Here is a 20,263-nt window from a genome sequence, read left to right as displayed (position 1 = left end):
AAGGTCCCTGTGGACTAAATTATTGCACAGGGCTGGAGAGTTGATATAACTCTGAGGGAGGGAAGTGGATATACATTGCTGGCCTTGCCGACAGAAGGCAAACTGCTTCTGGTGTCCCTTCAAAACCCATTTGAGAAAAAGGCATTAACCAGATCAATAGCTGTATACCAGATACCAGCAGATGTATTAATTTGCTCAAGCAGTGAAACCACACCTGCACCGCGGCTGTCATTGAAGTCACCACCTGGTTTAGTTTGTGGTAATCAATTGTCATTCTCCAAGATCCACCTGTTTTTGCACAGGCCAAATAGGCAAGTTGAGTGAGAATGTGGTGGGAATCACCACCCCTGTATCCTTCAAGTCCTTGATGGTGGCACTAAATTCTGCAATTCCTACAGGAGTGTGATATTGCTTTTGGTTTACTATTTTCCTAGGTAGGGGCAATTCTAATGGCTTCTACTTGGCTTTTCCTACCATAATAGGCCTTACTCTACATGGGATCAATGTGCTGGTTCTGCCAGTTGCTGAATATGTCTATTCTAATTTTGCATTCTGGAACTAAGGAAATCACTGTAGGATGGGTCTGAGGACCCACTGTGAGATAGATCTGAGCTGATACTCCATTAATGACTTGACCTCCATTCGCACCTACTCTGATTGGTGGGCCACAGTGACATTTTGGATCTCCTAGAATTAGTGTCAGTTCAGAGTCAGTGTCCAGTAATCCCAGACAAGTCTGATTATTTCCCTTTCCTCAATAAACAGTCACTTTTGTAAAAGGTCATGGATCCCTTTGAGGAAGGCTGGGAAAAAGATTAACAGTATAAATTTTTGGAAGTGCAGTGGGGTCCTTCCTCAAGGAGGCCTGACCTCCTCTTCATTCAAATTATGTGTCTGTAAACTGACTCAAGTCTAGGAATTGATTGAGGGGCCATGACTCTGTATTTTGGCGACTCAAGTTAGACTGCCATTCACTTGACCTAGAAATCTTCAGCTTGCAGAGATCAAGTAAATATTTAGCATATTTCCCATGTATTTCATTCCTAGAGACACCATGACTAAGTAGTCAATGCCATGAGTCCATTTAGTCAGGCTATTCTGATGGAATATTTTGAGTAGAGTTATGAGCCTATGGAAACCCTGGTGGCGTAGTGGTTAACCAAGAGGTCAGCAGTTTGAATCCACCAGGAGCTCCTTGGAAACTCTATAGGGCAGTTCTACTCTGTCCTATAGGGTTGCTATGAGTTGGAATCGACTCAACGACAGTGGGTTTGGTTTTGGTTTTTGTTTTTTGGTGTGAGCACTATACATAATATAATTCTCCTTATTTAGACAGTTAAATGTTGTGAGATACATAATAGACCACCTCTTGTCATGGTGAGAAATATATGGAGAGTCTTAGGTTTTCAGTATATCTCTTCATTCATTTATATGTAGTGTGTTCCTGACCAGTTTTTTCTTCCCCTGATTTCCACAGAAGCGTGTATTCTCCTCTAGACCTCTCACGCCCTTCTCTTGGTCCAAGCCTAATTTTATTTGAACCACCCTGCCCACCAAAGAAGTTGGTAGATCTTATTTGGTTACCCAGCACTTATTTCTGGCTCATTCTATGTCATCACTTCATGTTATAATTACTTGTTAAATCATATGTTCCTTCCCTCTAGTTCTAAGTCTGAGAGGTCAGGGATGTTGTCTGTCTGGTTTGTCATTGTGTTTCTTGATCCTAATGCAGAGTATAGTGAATAATGAATGCTCAATAAATACTTCTGAATGAATGCAGAAATGCATTCTTGGCCTAGTCCACAGTTTTTAAACAAGCCTTCAGCTTCCAATACTCAGGACAAGTACTACCATTTTTAGTCATAAATCCAAGTTGGGATTTCCCCGGAGGATCTTATAAAATGCTTATTGTAACTAATGAAAAATATTCTTATAAGCCTCCTTATAATACAAATGGTAAGGTGTATAAGGCTTATTTCTGTGAGGAACATGAATATTTTCTGTCCTCATCTCTCTGCAGTATAATTTGATAATAGGTATCCTGCAGAAGTAACAATAGGATTTAGTTTAGGTATTTGTCTGATGACCTGACTTATCTAGGCATGGTTTTTTTTTTAATATTTGGGAGAGTGGGTGGCCAGTGACTCCTGTAAGTTATCCGCCCTAAATTTTGTTCTTGTTTTCTGACTTTTGACTATAAAATATAAAAAAAAAATTTCTTATTATTTTTTTTTTGTATTTTATATGCTTATGAAAATAAATTCAAGTGTGGTAATAAGAATGAAGCTATTTTGTATTGTGAGTTGAATGTAGACATTTAGGTTATCACAGTTAATCCTTCCAAGAAACCTATGCAGTAGACATTTTTTACCTCAGTTTAGAGATGAAAGAAAGCCAAGAAGACTGCTCAAGGTCATATGAGTTAGTTGTCTGGCAAGAATTCAAACTCATGTTTTCTAACTGCAAGTCTTTCCTCTTTTCATCAAACCACGCCCTTCACCCAATCCTTTAAGGGGCCCTGATGTGTGTCTTCTTTCTCACCACAACTTACTAGTGTATCCAGTTATTTAACACAATGAAGCTATGACTTACACACAGATGTTTAGCGCAGATACAGGCTATAGGTCCTCCTTTTGCTCAAGGAGACAACTATAAGAGTTGTCTACCAGGCACTATTATATGTGCTGAGCTTGCATTATCTTATTAATTCCTCACAATAACTTTATGAGGGGATGTTCTATGATAGTTATTGTACAGCTGAGGAAATCAGGACCCAGAGTAATTAACTACCTTGCCCAAAGCCATACAAACTGCCTGGATATCCAAAGGATACATGTGGAGACCCAAAGAGATGTGTAAAAGAGAATCAAATATTACAGTTTGAATGGTTTGCCTGCCACTAGCCTCTCAGATGAAGCTTTCTGTTGATGTAATCTAAAGATGAAAGTTGACAATTATAAAGCTTGTCTTCAGTGTTTTTAAAGTTGGCGAAACTGACTTGGGTGGTCCAGTCAACATAGAGCTGCTAACTGAAGGTAAACCGGGACAGGTTCTGATTGTTTAACTTTATGAATTCTGGATGGCTCTCTTTAAACACAAATAGATATATGTTAGAAATGAGTCAGCTTACTGACTTTGCTGTGTATACCAGACCATTTCTGACAAGTTTAATCCAAAGATATCTCAGAAAATGAGAAAGGTGTACTTGGAAAAGGGCAAGGCTGTTTGTACTCGTCGGTAGAGAATACCTGCAATGTTCCATGCTATAATATCAGGCAATCATCACTAGAGTAGATTCTCAGTCTATATGTATCTGTACAGAAAATGCAAAGGTGAATTGAAATTTAGCATCAAAGGACCTTTTTTAAAAAAAGTCTAGTTTTGCAATAAAGAAACCTTCTTCTTCAATTGTTTGGAGAATTCTTCTGGAAAGAACCTAGTGTTAGGTGTCACACAGTGCCTATACTGCATCTGGTGTCTCCTGTCTACTACATCTCTTAAGGATTTGATACAGCTGATATTACTGACATCTTAAGTACTGGAATCCTGAGGCTCAGTGAAGTTACGAAATTTGCTCAGAACCACATAGCTAATGAGTAGAGGAACTGGAATTGTACTATCTGAAACTAGAACCTCCTCAAGTTGCTTCAATCGATGCATGCAACTTCTCAAATATAACTGGCTATAACCTCAGGGTGGTGACAAAAATGTGCACATTTTAACATGGTGACCTCTGATTCTACCGCTATGCCAAAATTTCTATTTAAATTATTTTTACAATACCGATCATATTTTTAATCAAGGGAAGTATTGGTACATCATTTTGAACACTGCTGGAATTTTTTTTTTACATAAACCAATACTTGCCAGATTTTCTTGTTTTACCAAAAACAGTCCTGGGTATGGAAACATGGGTAAACATCATGGTGTGTTTTCTGCCAAACCATCATCGTAAGAGTTTCAAATCATTACAAAGGTCCCCAGATGCTGTGTGGCACTGATACACTTAGATAGTGTTTTTTATATTTTTTAAAACAGAATAGTTTAAAGAGTTTTAAAATATTTATCTAGGAAAAAGGAGTCCTGGTGGCACGGTGGTTAAAGCGCTCAGCTACTAACTGGAAAGTCAGTGGTTTGAACCCACTAGCAGCTCCGAGGGAGAAAGTTGTGACAGTCTGTTTGCATGAAGATTACAGCCTTGGAAACCCTATGGTGCATTCTACTCTGTCCTCCAGGGTTGCTATGAGTTCGAATCAACTCCATAGCAGTGGGTTTGGTTAGATTTATCTAGGAAAAGGCAGACTATGTCTATGTAAAAGCCAAGAGCATAAGAAAAGAAAACTCAGCATCCCCGTGTGATCTTCAATTTGGCAGCCTTGCCAAAGCTTCCCTAGTAGCTTGCCAGTAATGTGAATGAAGCCCAAGGGACATGGTTTTGGTAGCATTTAAGAATTGTACTCTTTTTCATGCCCAGCATGGAAGATGCATTATGTATGCTTTATTTTTAGGATGCTGTGTTGTTGCCCCAGAGCTGTCATACTGAATTAAGAGGTAGCTTAGTTCTAGGAATTCTGTATGTCAAGGCTGCTTAGATGACAAACTGCGAGCACCTCACAAACTTCCATTTAAATTCATTGTAGAATCCAAATTGCTCACTGTTTTCCAACCTGGACAGCCTCTTCTTATAAAGCAGGAGGAATACACTGTGTATTTTTCACTCTCTTTTCGAGTCCACACGAGCAGCACTGTGAGTTGCTGGGAGGTGGTATGGTTGGCAGGGCAGGGAAAGGCAGCTTTGCATTTCAGGTTGCGTCAGGCTCTTTGGTAAGGACAGAGTCGTTTTGTGGGGAGTTCTGAGAATTGTCCAGATAACCCCAGAATTTTGAAACATGCTGGATTCCAAATCCTAGGACCCTTTGACATAACTGAACACTTCCTAAAAATATTCATTTGGGAGTATAATTGTTGTTAGTGGCCGTTGAGTCGACCCCAATTCATGGTGACCTTATGTTTAACAGAACGAAATGCTGCCTGATCCTGTGCCATCTTCATGATCTTTGATAAACTTGAGCCCATTGTGTGGCTGTTGTGTCAATAAATCCTGTTGAGGATTTCCCTCTTTTTTGCTGAGCTTTACCAAACATGATGTCCTTTTCTAGCAATTGGTGTTTCCTGATGACATGTGCAAAGTAAGCAAGCCGAAGTCTCTCCATCCTTGCTTCTAAGGAGCATGCTGGTTGTGTTTTTTTTAAGACTGATTTGTTTGTTCTTCTGGCAATTCATGGTATATTCAACGTTCTTTGCCAACACCACAATTCAAATGCATCAATTCTTCTGTCTTCTTTTTTCATTGTCCAGGTTTCGCATGTGTGTAAGGTGATTGAAAAGACACTGGCTTGGGTCAGGTGCACCTTATTCATCAAAAGGACATTTTTGCTTTTTAAGAGTAAACTTTAAAGAAGTGGTCTTTTGCAGCACATTTGCCCAATGCGAGACTTTGATTTCTTGACTTCTGCTTTTATGGAAATTGGTTGTTGATTCAAGTAGAATGAAATCATTGACAACTTAAATTTTTCCTCATTTATCAGGATGTTGTTTATTGGTCTAATATAGAATAATAACCATGTTTTATTTTTAGAAATCTGGATTGAAAGCATACTGTGCTCTTTATCAGAAAAGCCCAGAGAATATTCCTTTAGCAATCAAATAGAACCGATCAGCTTTACACTTTAATTCATCGGTACATGAAAGCTTACTGCGCATTTGCCTTAAGAAAGCCCTGCTCCAGTGTCCTCTCGTTTACTCACTACATACCTTCATAGACAAAGTGTGGGAACTGGGTGGCTCCTTCTGTCATGCCTCTGGAATTTGTTCCTAGATTCCACACACGGCTGGCATAGAAGGGACAATGAGTGGTTGCCTTGTAAGAAATGCTTGTGTCTCAACTTCATGCCATCTATTTCCTTTATAGTGTTACATTTGTCTCGTATTCTCTTAACAAATAGGCATTGAGCACTTGCTATGTGCCAGCCATTGTTCTAGTCATTGGGGCTACACCAGTGAGCAGAACAGACATGAGTCCCTGCCCTTGTGGAGCTGACACCAGCGGGCTATGTGAGAGTTCAGTGGCTGAGGCTGATTTCAGGATTCACTCGCACCCTCTGGACCTCAAGACCATGGGTTCTCCATTGTGACCAAATCTGCTGCTGTTCCTGAGTTGGTCTAAGAAAACAAACAAACAAAGAAACAAACCAAACCCATTTCAGTCGAATTGATTCCAGCTCATAGCGACCCTACAGGACAGAGTAGAACTGCCCCGTAGAGTTTTCAAGGAGTGCCTGGTGGATTCAAACTGCCAACGTTTTGGTTAGCAGCCGTAGCAATTAACCACTATACCACCAGGGTTTCCTAGGTTGGTCTAAGGATCACAAAAGTTGTGGTAGGAAGAGGCAGCCCCTTCTATCTCAGCTAATGGGCAAATATCGCAGTTTCGGTCCAATTCGGCTGTAATCAATTCAATTCAGTTCAATGGCATTTGTTTTCTATGTGCCAGGCACTGTCCTAGGTGCTGGGGAAGAAGCAGTATTGCCTCTAAATCTAATAGCTTGTGGTTAAGAGTGTGAACTAACAATCTAGACTCCCTGGGTTTGAGTGCTGGTTGTGCCACTTGCTAGCTGGGTTACCTGGGTAAAAAAAAAGATTACTTAATTTCTTTGTACTTTATTTCTTCATTGACGTAATATGAATAATGATGATGATAATAATAGTAATAATGATGACAATGATAGCAGTGCTTACCTTACAGAGCTGTGAGAATTAATTGAGTTGATATATATATCAAGCTGATTCAGCTCTTCATGATATGTTTCTTCAGATTTTCTTAGTTTGTGTATGTAGATTGATACGTTCACTTCAACTATCAGACACCTAAAATTTTTAAGTAAAGAATGTGTTTGGAGTCTACACAGGAAAATAACAATATACCATTTGTGGAGTGGCAAGCACTTTACATGCACTCACCAAATTTCACAATAGCTCCATAAATTAGATATTCTTGTTCAGATGTTCTGAAAGGAAACTGGTTCATATATAGCAATAGTATATGTTCCTCCCAAAGACCCCCTGGTAGTACTTAGTAGGGCTGGGATTTAGACATGGACTCCTAGCCTAGTTCTTCATGACTGTGCCATACTGCCTGTCATTATCCCTTCACATCTTGTGTTAGCCTTCTGTGATTGTGGCTTGGGACTTCCCCTGCATCCAGATTTTAACCTGCTTTCACCACTACCTGATTGCCTCATTTCTGAATGTAGCCACGGTTCTTTCACTATTCCCTTTCTCGTGACAGCAATCTGGGGTTGGGAGAAGAGAGGCAGTGTGCTTCCACCACTCTCAGTTTCATCATTCCAAAATTCCGTAGAATTACAAATACCTGGAAGTGGATTATGGAGCACAAGTGAGGTACAATGAGGGCATGGAAACCTCTGCATATTGCCACCACTGTTTCTCAAATTTCTCTCTAGTCTTCAATGCATTTAGACTGAGGCCAGTGAAATCTCCACCTACCAGGATGTCGCACTGATCAAGCTTTCATTCTGGGTCCACTGACTGTTCCTTAGAACATAAGGGTTATAAGATGAAAAATGAGGAATCCTGAACAACCTCAGGGCAACAATTCATTTATTCATCCTTCAAAATTGTTGAGGGATCCAAAGATGGCTAATAAGTAGTCTCTCTTCTCACAGAGCCCACAGTTTGGAGGGCAGGAGACAGTTAAGCAAGCCCACCATGTAAGATGGTGTGATAAAGCCTCAATGGAGGTATTTCCAGGAGGCCCCACAGGCACCGAAAAGGAGAACTTAGCTCAGAATGTGTGTGTAGAGGGTGTGTTGTTTTGTTGTTAGCTGCCATTGAGTTGGCCCCCGATGGAATGAAATGCTTGACTGGACCACTGTGATCCATAGGGTTTTCAATGGCTAATTTTTCAGAAGTAGATCAACAGGCCTTTCTACCTAGTCCGTCGTAGGCTGGAAGCCCCACTAAAATCTCTTCGGCATCATAGCAGCATACAAGCTCTACTGAAGGAGGGGTGGTGACCGTGCTTGTGGTGCCTTGGCAGGGAATCAAACCCAAGTCTCCAGCATGAGAGGTAAAAATTCTTCCACTGAACCTCCGCTGCCCCCTGCAGGGGTGTGTGTAGGACTGTAAAGATTTTTGGAAGAGGTGATGCCAGAATAGCTTCTTAAGTCACTGTGGGTGGAATGAGGGATGGGTGGTTGTGGAAGAGGTAGAGAGAAAAGATGTGTGAAAAATGTGTGGGGGCAGACTGTGCTCTGGGAACTGTAAGTAGTTTTGAAAAATGGGAGATTAGGGTTTGGTAGGAGTGGTGGGGTGAGGATGAAGTGAGATAAAGTTAGAGTGGGGAGTCATGGGTTTTATGTCATGCAGGGAACCTGGGCTTTATCTTACAGATGATGAGAAATCATTGAAGGATTTTAGGAAAGGGAGTGATGTAATGAGATTTGAATTTTAGGAAAGTCGGTCTGGTTAGGAATTCATGGCTCCTTTATCTGTGCTAATAATCACTAGAAAGCCCAAGACTGGGTCACCCTGATATGATTAAGACCTCATTTTCAATGTGTGATTGCTTGTAGAGCCTGGCTCAGGGACAATATGACCACTACCTTCTGAAGTCAAGTTCAATTCCTGTCTTTCTAAATGGGACATTGAGACAGGAGAGTCTGAGAGTTTCCATTCGTATAGCAGAAGTCCAGGGCTGACCTAGAAAGCAGAAGTTCTTGCCCGTTAGTCAAAGCTTCAGAACAAAGGACACTTTGCTTTTAAAGTAGAACTGATAATTTAGATTGTTTGAGTAGTTTGTGACGGAGGAAGCTGCTTCCTCAGCTTCACACTTAGCTAATTCTTGAAGAAACCTGAGAATTATGTCAACTCAGTCCAGCCTGGAGAAAATGAACAATGAAGTAAAAAAGTCATATAAATGAATACATGCATACATTTATTTTTTGTTTGAAGAAAGGCAGTCTAAAACATGCAGAAATCTATTTATGAGACAATTCCTAGATCCAGGACTTCATTGGCTTTAGAATCTCTCTACAGATAATCTATAGAATCCTGCCTCCTTGCTTCCCTTTTAAAAAAATTAAGAAAACCATAGGTAGGTTTGGCTCTTTTAATATTTGGCAGTGCTTTATTGTCAGCATTTTGTTGGATTCCCACATAAGTATGCCAGATAGATTTGGCAGGTCCTTTTTTCGCATCTTCTATCAACTAAACCCATTGTAGTTGGGTTAACTTTGATTCATAGCAACCCTATAGGACAGAGTAGAACTGCCCCATAAGGTTTCCAAGGAGCATCTGGTAGATTCGAACTGCCTACCTTTTGGTTAGCAGGTGGAGCTCTTAACCACAGCTCCACCAGAGCTCCTTTCTCATCTTGGGAGTGAGGGAACTCAGTGCCTCCGTGAGAGTGGCTAAGGTGAGGTTCCAATCCTTAGAGATCAGTGATGGGGTCAGAACAGAATCAACGACTTGTGACTGCTTTTTCTATCATACACCACCCCACATCACCCCATACTCTCAGCTCCCTTTTAGCCAGTGTCCTCCTTATTAACTGTGGCCTTTCACTACATAGCTGTGGAGGCCTGGTGGCATAGTGGTTAAGAGCTTGGCTGCTAACCAAAAGTTCTGCAGTTTGAATCTACCAGCTGCTCCTTGGAAACCCTATAGGGCAGTTCTACTTAGTCCTACAGGGTCGCTGTGAGTTGGAATCAATTCGATGGCAATGAGTTATGGGTTATAGTTAGCTGCTTCTCAGCCAGCTCTGACTCATGGAGACCCTATGCATAACAGAACAGAGCATTGCCCGATGCTGTGACATCTTCACAATCATTGGCTTGTTTGAGTCCAGTCAAAAAATATTCTGCTGTGATTCTGAGGGTTTTCATGGGCTAATTTTCAGAAGTAGATCATCAGGTGATTCTTCCTAGCCTGTCTTAGTCTGGAAGCTCCACTGAAGCCCATGCACCGTGGTATATGAAGTACCAGAGCCAAAGCTTCCTGCATCATAGCAACATAGAAGCCACCACAGTACGACAAACTGACAGAGGTGGTGGTAGCTATTCCCAGGGCACAATATTTCTTTATCTCTTGGCTTTATCCTGGGAGCTCAGTCTTTGTTTTAGTCCTCCATTTGTTCACTTTGAAACACTCATTCACCTGGCAACTATTTTATTTGATTGTCAAGACTTGTGTGTGTGCGTCTATTTCTCCTACTAAACTCTTCACTCTCTAGGACCTGGGATTTGCCTGGCACCTGGTAAAGCTTCCATTATATGCCTCACCCTGAATTCTTTCTTTCTGAAACTCAATAATCAAAAAGGTCTAGATCATGATGGGCACATGTAAATATTTGTTTAACGAATAAGAGAATGAACTACTGTGAAAAACCCAGAGCAGATGTAACATTTCCTCTCATTCCTCAAACTTCCTCCTTCCCCAAAGCTATCACTGAATCCTGCATTCCTCTTCTACCTTCCCTCACATTTCCTAACTTACTTGCATGACTGACTTCACAAGGTATCGGGCCAAGAGAGCTTACTTGCTTTTTAATTCTCACATTTTTTAATTGCTTAAATCCTACTGTGAAAAGCACAGTGGAAAAATAGAGCTGACGGTACTTAAGGGATCATTAACGACCAGACACCTGCTACAATATCATGGGTGTTGCATCGACATCAACGATTACCTTTGGCAGTTAGAGCTCTGCCGCATTAGGGTTTTCCTGCCATGGATTGACAGTTGCCTTTGTTTTCTGTAATCGAGATGTGGCTCAGTTTTTAACTGGCCTTTGTTTTCTTTTATGAGTTTTGTAGACTTGTTTTTAATGAAGGGCTGTGAGCTGGACTTTTGCTTTCCTTTTTATGGAGTTCGCAAGGAGTCTTGGAATTTGGCCCGTGTGATAGAAAGGGCCTTTGATTTCGGAGTTCAGGACATCTTTTCTTATTTCTGCTTTGTGAGAAATGCAGACAGACATTCACAACTCCACCCAACATACTTAGCATTCGCCTGTATTTCAGCAAAACAGTCACACAATGTTCATACTGAAGGAAAAAAAAAAAAAAGGGCATTTAATAAATCCGGACAAAGGGGATTGTATATAGCATTCATTCTTAAGTGAATCTCCATGTTCTTCTTCTCAAAAGAATGTTTTCTTTGTGCTTTTGAGTGAGGAATGACGTGGGAAAACATCAAAATTCAGGGGCAATATTCGATTTTGGAAAAAAGAAGTTTTACCGGCAAGTCTCATTTTTTAAGACAGCTGTATAACCTTTAATTCACATGAACAGCCACATACCTCTGAAAACCTGCTTTGTCCCCACTCTGACAGTTAGAATTTTGTCTCTTCACTGTTACAAGTTCTCTAGAGAGCACAGTACTGTATCATTTTGACAAGCTTGAATGCAAGGAGATGAATGCCCCTCATCTCTAAAACACTTCAGGGTGAGTTGCTTTAACCAGCTTCCTGTTTTTAGAGGATATTTTCCTGTCATCCCTTCAGATCCATCAAAGTTCATTTAATTCTTTTAAAAGCCCTATTTTATAAAAAGTGGGATCCTGTTCACGGTAGTACTTACAGCTCTGAGGCTCTGGAGCCATAGTGACTGCTATTACCTTCTGCAGGAAAGGAACCACAGCCACCCACGTTTCGGAGGAGGATTGTCGTTCACCCTTTTCTTTTCCTGCTCTCTGAGAGCCCACCTGTCCTAGGGTGCACTGATTTCTGCCAGGGCAGGGCAGAGTGTGTTTGTAATATCACGGTCAGTGCTCAAATCATGCGTTAAGGAGACACAGATGGATGTGGAGAAAAACACAGGATATTAAAACCAGTTAGCTCCATTTGGCAGTTTGAGGAGAAAATGAACAAACAAAAGTTTTCAATGAATTGTATAAAACAAGTATCATTCAAAAGAACTGATAATCTAAAATAGAGAAATGGCAAATGAAATGCAGTATATCCATAGGCTGATCAGGAGTCAGCTGTGGCCTACGGGCCCAAGAGGGGTGCTATGGTGACCATTTATTTGCAAGCGTGTTTGTACCTGCTTTTGTGCCCACCTGCCAGGCCAGAGCTGAGCAGTTACAGACTGCGGTGGAGACTGGAGAGCCCCCAAAGCCTAAAATACTTACTATCTGGCCCTTTACAAGGTTTGCTGACCAATGGACTAAATTATTATATCATACTTCAAGTGAAAAATCTTAATTGAAAGAGAAATATTTATGACATAATATTTAGCAAAAAAATTATAACAAACTGAAAATATGAGGTGGCCCCAAACAGTTTATTATCTTTGTGTATTTTTTACTTCTTTACCGTGATGGAAATGCTTGCTCCATGAAAGGAAATAATTTGAATTTATTTATTGATTTATTTTTGTGTGTGCATGTCCTAGAACAGTGCTTGACACACGCTCAATAAATAATCACAGGCCAGTTGAAGACTGAGAGATTATGAGATTGTATCATGTATGTAATTAATAATATCATAGCAGAGCCTTTCTGTTGCATGCTCAGATGTTAGGCACCAGGCTGAGAACTTGACATGCATGATCACATTTAATCCTAACAAAGTTTGTTTTGAAAGGACATCCTTACCTCCATTTTGTGAAAGGGGAAAGCTAGGTTGGGAGAAATTGCAAAACTCGTCTAATATTACAAAGCAAATAAATAAGGTGGCCAGAATTCAGAAGGTCTGTTTGATTCAAGAGTTTGAGCTCTAACCATAAGCTATGCTTCTTAAAATCCTTAAAACAATTTACATGTTCATGTGAGAAAGAAAAGGGTGGGGCAGTATTGGGGATAAATACACAGAGAAGAGAACCAATTACTGGGATCTGAGATTTGAGCTGATTTTTTTTTATTTTTGAGGTGTACATTTTTATGTTTTTCCATTTTCTACTTTTAGCTACCTTTAAAATAATAAACTGATTTAAAAAGAAAGGAAAAAAAAGCCCCCAAATTTGTTAAATGTCTTAATTGCTGATGTAGAGCATTTCCTGATTTCCTTGGTCAGCCTTGCATAATTTGCTAAGGAAACTGTGCTTGCCTTTCATCCCTTGTTTTTGTTTGTGTTGTTGAAGTTCAGCATTAGGTTTCAACTCCCTTTGAAGGCTTCCCAGCCACGAGAGTGCAAAGCATTATCTGTGTATAACTCTAGTCAAAGGACACTGACAGATAAAGCTTCTTGGCATCTATCTTTGGAAATCTGAAGCACACATGTATTTGAAAGCTATGTTGGGTCTTTTACACATGTTTGATTACCAAAAAATCAAAACTCACCACCATTGCATCGATTCTGATTCATAGCAAGACTATAGTACAGAGTCAAACTGACCCATAGATCTTTAAGGAAGCAGAATGTCATATCTTTCTCCCCAGGAGCCTCTGGTGGGTTTGAACCATGGAACTTTCGGTTAGCAGCCAAGTGTTTTAACCACTGTGCCACGAGGGCTCCTTATATTTGACTACGCTGGTCCATAAATGTTCCCACCACACAATGGACTACTTTTACCATTATTTTTTAAATTGGCACAGTATTTGGAGTATAAAAAACCAAAACCAAACGCGTTGCTGTCGAGTCGATTCTGACTCATAGCGACCCTATAGGACAGAGTAGAACTGCCCCATAGAGTTTCCAAGGAGCGTCTGGTGGATTTGAATTGCCAACCTTTCAGTTAGCAGCCGTAGCAATTAACCGCTACTCCACCGGGGTTTCCATTTGGAGTATACACATTTAAAATATATGTTATTTTATATCTAAGAAAGTAATTAGATCACAGCAGATATCTAAGAAGATAATTAGATCACAAATCATGTTGTAAAGTAAAAGGAAATAGAAAGGAGAAAAATAATGTTAAGAATGAAATTCTTTAGTTAATGGTTCATTTTTCCTTCTCCATTTTTCTCTTTATTGCTGATCAATAATGGTGTCATATTTTCCACTTTCTAAAGGATTTTCTACAGGCTCTGGCCTAAGTTGCAAGTCTAAAGAGAGAAAGAAAAAGAACAAAACTATACTGCGGGTAATCAGAATGATTGAGGGAATGCTATGAAAGTTATCAAGGTCACCATAATACCAAACCCTGACGTGCTTAGAGGGGATGACTCCTTCCTGTAGAAAAGACCTGAATTGCAAAAGCTACATGAAGGCAAGCAAGCAGGGTGGTGAGATAACCGTCTCTAACAAGCAAGGAATAAAGTTGTAAGTTGAGAACATCTTGGAGGTTGTTTGAAAGGCCTTTAAAAATTCCTGAGATTTGTCTAGACATTCCAGTCATAATTTCAGAGGTTTCTATTGCCCAGGCCTGTTAAGAATGAGTTAAGTGGAGTTTTTCAGATCTTTGTGATTTTTTTTTTCAAGAACATTGTTCTGATTGTTATGCGTCATAAGCAAAGCTGCTCAATAATGTCTCTCTGTGACTTTATTTGGCAGAAATGAGGGCTTGGGAGTGATGATAGTGGTTTTAGGCACAAGTATTGTTTAATGTGTTCTGATCATGGTCCTTCTTGTCTGTGATGACTTCACTTGGGTTCATCATGCTTTGTACAGTTTAACAAAGGAAGAAATTACATTCCTAAATTATCAAAAGTAAGAAAACACTTTAACGGATTTTTAAAAAATCATCTGTGCACATACAGTTGAAGAAATGACATTTGCTTAAGTACACACTGTGAGGTTATGTGAATAAACCATCCATTACCAAGAGTGCTGTTGTGCTTGCGGAGTTTCTCTCAGAAAAGAAAAAAATCCTCCTGTGTTTTTCGTTTCCTTCTTTGGCAATTATAGTCAGTGGTGTGAAGCATACAATTTCACTTTTAGATTTGCGACTTCTAAAAATTCTTTTTCTTCCTGACATCATAATACGGCCTCAGAAAATCAGACAGTTGTTATTACAAATACAGAGCAGCTCCACTCAGACATTGACTAGACAATTACAAACGTCTGCGTTCTGTCCTTTTTTGTGGTGCTGCTTTTAGATGTGGAATAAAACCATATTAACCAGAGCTCGTTGTTATTGGCGGTTAGTAGCCTATTCCTGCCACATCTATAAAGTATTTTGACTTTTTTAATAACATTTTTTTCTCATTGCCTAACAATAACTTTTCACTTTCTGAGACTTCTGTCAGCAAGCACCATTAAGGTATAAAAATATTAAAACTTCAGAAGACAAAGGGACCATAAAACGTCCTCTAATCAAACTCCTACTTTTGACAGGTGAGAAAGTGAGGCTCTGAAAGGGCACACACTGAATCAGTAGTGTTCAGAGTGTGATCTCTTCTGTGATTCCTTAGATGGCCGCCCCTGCCCCGTCATTCTCTGGGACTCATCTTTATCTCCGGCAAGTAATGAGACACACTCTTCTGTGAAGCTCACCTGGGGAACTTATCAGCAGTTGCTGAAACAGAAGTGCTGGAAGAATGGCCGAGTACCCAAACCTGAATGGGGCTGTACTGAAATACATCACCACGAGTGGTCCAAGATGGCACTCTTTGATTTTTTGTTACAGGTAAGCTTATCAAATCAAGTAAGTGGTTATTTATATAAGACTGACACTAAGGAGCTTGCAACACTTTAAGTTTTTATGAAGACAGGCTTTAAGTTTTATAATGCTATTATTGCACACATTCATAAATGTCACTTAGTTCTTTTATTGATCTCTGAAGAACTGGTTTAATAGCCGTCTTGAAGTAGTCATAGCTATGCTTTATTAAGATAACCCATCAACAGGTCTTCAAGGTGGATAGTCTTACCCCATTTGTGAGGTGAGTAAACTGAGATTTGATGAGGTTAATTAACCACCAAAGTTCTCACAAATACTAAAAGCTGAAACTGGAATTTCCTGGGATCTGTTGATGGTAAAGGTTTGTCTCTTTTCCATCATTCCACACTAATTTCATTGGTCACCTCGCCACATAGCTCACAGCCACCATTTCCTTGTTTCCTTTCCAAAAATGTTTGTGAATTTTTTGTGAAGATGAGACATTTAAAAAAAAAAAAACAACTAGAGTTGAGTAGGTAAAGGTATGCAGTAGGAGGCTAGAATATTTGGAGAGTGGTCAGCAAAGATGTTGATGTTAGCGAGGATGATGACTAGGGGGAAGATGAAAAGGAAATCTATGGATCTGGTAGTGAAGTCCATGAGAAAGGAATAACCTCGAAGTTCGTTACTGATGAACTTAAGAACCAACCTATAATGCAGGAAAACCCTTGGAGAAGCCATCTCTGTGGCACATGTTTAGTTCTGGAGTCATCAAGTGAATCTCACTCTGTGTCTACCATTGCCATCTCTGGTGAGGGAAGTTCCAACTAACATTCAACCAACCAAGATATATTTATGTAACAGTATTCTACTGTGGGAAAAAAACGCAGGAATAACAAAGTAATTGAGATGATTATCACTACTGCCTCTCCTCAAGCTTAATTTTTTTAAAAAAAATATCTAGTTGAGAAAATGTTTATTTTTTTTTATAAGCATGTAAGAATACTGAACTAATCTAAGTCTAAATTGCAAGCAACAACAACAAGAATGGTTACGAGATCCAAAGGGGGAGAGACCACTGTGCAGTATAATTGCATTAAGAAGGAAGGGTTTGGGTAGAACTGTAAGTTTTACATTATAGGGAGGATGGGGAAAGTAGGAGAAAGAACACTGGATATTTGACAGCCTAATGGAGGGTAATGGGGTCTTCTTTATATTTGCAGGTCTTTCATTATGTGTGAGATTGATATCATATTTACAAAGGCTTTTTGATTATGAATATTTCTTTTTCTCTGAATTGCTTGTTCAAATTCTTGTCCTTTTTTTTAATTGCTGCATTTTGTAGCCCTTTCTTACTGACTTATAAAATCCTTTTGTATGTCATGTAGATTAACCTCTATCAGTCCCATATGTTTCAATAATTTTTCTTTGGTGTTTTTCTCTTGATTTTGTTTATGGTAGATTTTACTCCATAGAATTTTTACCTTTTATTTTTATTTTTTTGTATAAGGATAATATCTTAATTAATTTTTTTTTGTTCCTGTGTTTAGCTGCCATCCCTAAGAAAAATGTTTATTGAATGAATAAACAAATACATTTAGGTAGTTTTTCTTGAGTACCAGAATACATAGTTATTATCTTCTCATCAATTACATTAAAAATTTTAATGTCAGCATGTGTACCTTATTTAGATGGCATTTGGGGATGTATTAGAATGTATTAAATGGATTTTGTGAACCATCTTAGAAAAGTTATGCCTGAAGCAAACTAAAAGCACTTGCTCCATGATGCCAGAGGGAGGGCAAGGAATGCAGAACCCAGTTGTTCATTTTCTGTACACAGCATTCTTTTTGTTTCACCCACTTAACAAGTCTGCATTCCCAAAGGCTATGCCATTTTACGGGGTCTGTAAAATGAGATGGAATCACAAATAATCTTTTATTCTTGAAGTGTGGGGTATGAACTACAGAGACAAAAATTCACCTCCATTAAGATGACAATGAGAAATATTTTTGACAGCTTGTGAGTTTTCAAGACTTGATCAAATTTCTCTCAAAGGGCTATAGAAAGTAAGAGAAGTCAATTTATGTGGTAAAAAAACTTGCTTTTTAACTTTAGGGGCAGTTTAAGATAGTGGTCAGGAACCCAGAGTTTGGAGTCAGCCCGTTGAATTTGCATCTCAACATTGCCACTACTACTTTTTTGACCTTGAGAAGTTACTTAGCCTTTTTCTGCCTTAGTTTCCTCATCGGTAAATAGGAATAATGACAGTTCTTATACAAGGGGCTCTTGAGATGACTAAATATCTTCACACATGTAAAACATTTAGAATGGTAAGTGGTACATAGGAAGTGCTCAGTGATTATTAGCTATTAAGCAGTTGATGATTCAGAAATAATCATGAGGTAAATATCAATATAAGAATTAAATAAACAATTTTACCATTATTCTTATTCATTAACTTGCAAGTCATTCCCAAATCATTTCATTTTTCTCTACACTCATGGACCTTTACATTTATATTGTCGGTCTTAGACCGTCAGGTTTTAATTATTTTTGACTAGTCTGTCTTCTTCAATAAGCTGTGAATTTCTCAAGGGCAGGTCCTTGTCTTCTTTAGCTTTGAAACCTTTCCATTATACAGCATAGTGTTTATTATGTCAGTTATTCAGGACATTGTTTTATTGATCAAAGGAAACTACCTAGAATATTAAAATATTAAACACTAAATGTCAAAACTGTTAAAAATGAAGGAAATAAAAGTATACTTGCAATACAGAGATAATTAAAAGCTTTTTTTTAAAGGAAAAGAATTAGAAGTTTAGAAAATGAAAGAATCAAATGAATAGAAAATATTTAATACTTTTGCTCCTTAGTGGGGTCCTTCATGCAGTTCAAATTTTTTCCAAGAATAACTGTTAGTCAGAAATTAAGGGGTATTTACATAGAGGGAGACCAATGAAGATATGTCTTGAGCTATGTTTGCCTCCACTATCAACAAAATTAGTTGCAAATATTTCTTTCCACTTGAATCTGACAGACCGTTTTGAGGCCTTGTTTGTTCCAGATGCTTAGCAGGCTTAGTGCTGATAATACAAGCATCAATGAGACCATTGCTGTGTCCTCCAGAGTCGTACAATCTAGCAGAAAAGAAAGAAAGATAAGCAAAGCAGAATATATCAAGTGCTAACAGAGTTAAGTTTAAAATGCTTATGGAGTACTGAGTTTCCATTAAAAATAATGAAAAAATTTGGAAACATATACTGGTGATTGTTATACAACATGGTGAATATGACTAACGCTGTTAAATTGTACAACATTTTGTGGCTGAAATGGAAAATGTTTTGCTATACATATTTCACCACAATAAAAAACTTTTAAAAAATGACCTGGTTTCTTCAATAAATAATGTTTACAATGGAAAAAGAGGGAGCAGGAATTTATATATTAAAAGAGACATAAGAGACATATCGAGCAAGTGCAACATATAGACTCTGGGCAAATGTGAACACTGACTGAATATTTGATCATGTAGATTTGCTTTAAAACAATCCAGTTGTGGGAATGGCGCATGGAAGGGGCAGGGATATAGTTAAAATAAGAGTGGCTATGAGCTGAGGATTTTTTTATCTGGATGATAGGTATGCAGCACCTTGTTACTCTCTTTTTATTTTCTATAATAAATACCTTAATTGTCACAAAAAATGCTATAAAACAGACAAGGGACTGTTAGTTCTGGACTTGGGAGGTAAAAAAGGCGTAGACAGAGAATGTGGCCTTCAATCCAGTAACTAAAACATCAGGAGAGTATAAGAAATAGGAGCTTCAGAGAAGAATCCTGGTAAAGGGCTAACTGTGTGTAAAAGTTCAGTGAATGGGAGAAGAAATGATGCTTAGGGAAACTTTCTGTTCCCTAAAGGTAATTTCTCCCTGGTGACCCTGAGTAATAGACTGTTGTTCATAAATTCAACAACGGTCATTTCTATGAATCTGTATGATTTGTTTGCTAGAGTTGTCTCTTCTCAGTTAGCTCTCCTCTCCTGACTTCTGTCTGGATGCTAATGAATTAGCATCCTAGTGTTAACTTTTGACCTATTCTCTCCCCCTCTTGATTCTGTGGGTCATTTTTCCTATGTGATGGTATAAGAATAAAAAAAATAGTAAAAGTAAAAATTCCAACCAAATTTGATATAAACAAGAAGAAACATTACTTTTCACTGAAAAAAAATTTTTTTTTTTCCTGCAGGAGCATTCTATAGGCTAAAAAGAAAAAAAAAAATTGGCTAGGCAAAGAAAAATTCCAACTATGCCCCCCTTAATAAATTATGAGTATCTCTCAACTATCCCTCCTTATATCCCTGCTACTCAGTGATCAATGGTCTTGCCTCCACCTTTTAGAGGGCTGTCAGGGATAACTCTCACAGGCTGTTGCTCTGGTGGCAAGAGACATAATTATCCAGGGTCCTAGACATTGGAATTTCAAATAGTTTGGGTCAATTTTATTGTGTGACAGAATTACAACACTGCCAATCTTAATGGCTTGTAGCCATATGTTTATTGGTTAGTCCAAGAAAGCAAATGATTTATATTCTCTTTCAGTTGCTAGCAAACAAAGAAGGATAGGGTAGTCAGGTACTGTCTTGGACTGAAGTAGCAAAGAAAGTTGGAGATTAGCTTCGGCAATATTGGTTAGCATGCTGAACTGG

At 38.8% G+C, this 20,263-nt stretch overlaps 1 protein-coding gene across 2 annotated transcripts in view; it reads left to right on the top strand.

Annotated features, from left to right (window-relative positions):
* GASK1B (golgi associated kinase 1B) overlaps positions 1–20,263 on the top strand; it is a 49,874-nt gene that overhangs the window by 7,425 nt on the left and 22,186 nt on the right. For both annotated transcript variants that reach the window (XM_064267644.1, XM_023558494.2), the window contains exon 3: positions 15,370–15,584. In XM_064267644.1, coding sequence (XP_064123714.1) covers positions 15,370–15,584 — 215 coding nt within the window. The remainder of the gene's footprint in view (positions 1–15,369; positions 15,585–20,263) is intronic.

Source organism: Loxodonta africana, chromosome 13, assembly GCF_030014295.1.
Source record: "Loxodonta africana isolate mLoxAfr1 chromosome 13, mLoxAfr1.hap2, whole genome shotgun sequence".
Lineage (NCBI taxonomy): Eukaryota > Metazoa > Chordata > Mammalia > Proboscidea > Elephantidae > Loxodonta > Loxodonta africana.
The sequence above is the reverse complement of the archived record's forward strand: the minus strand, read 5'-3'. Positions and strand labels throughout refer to the sequence as shown.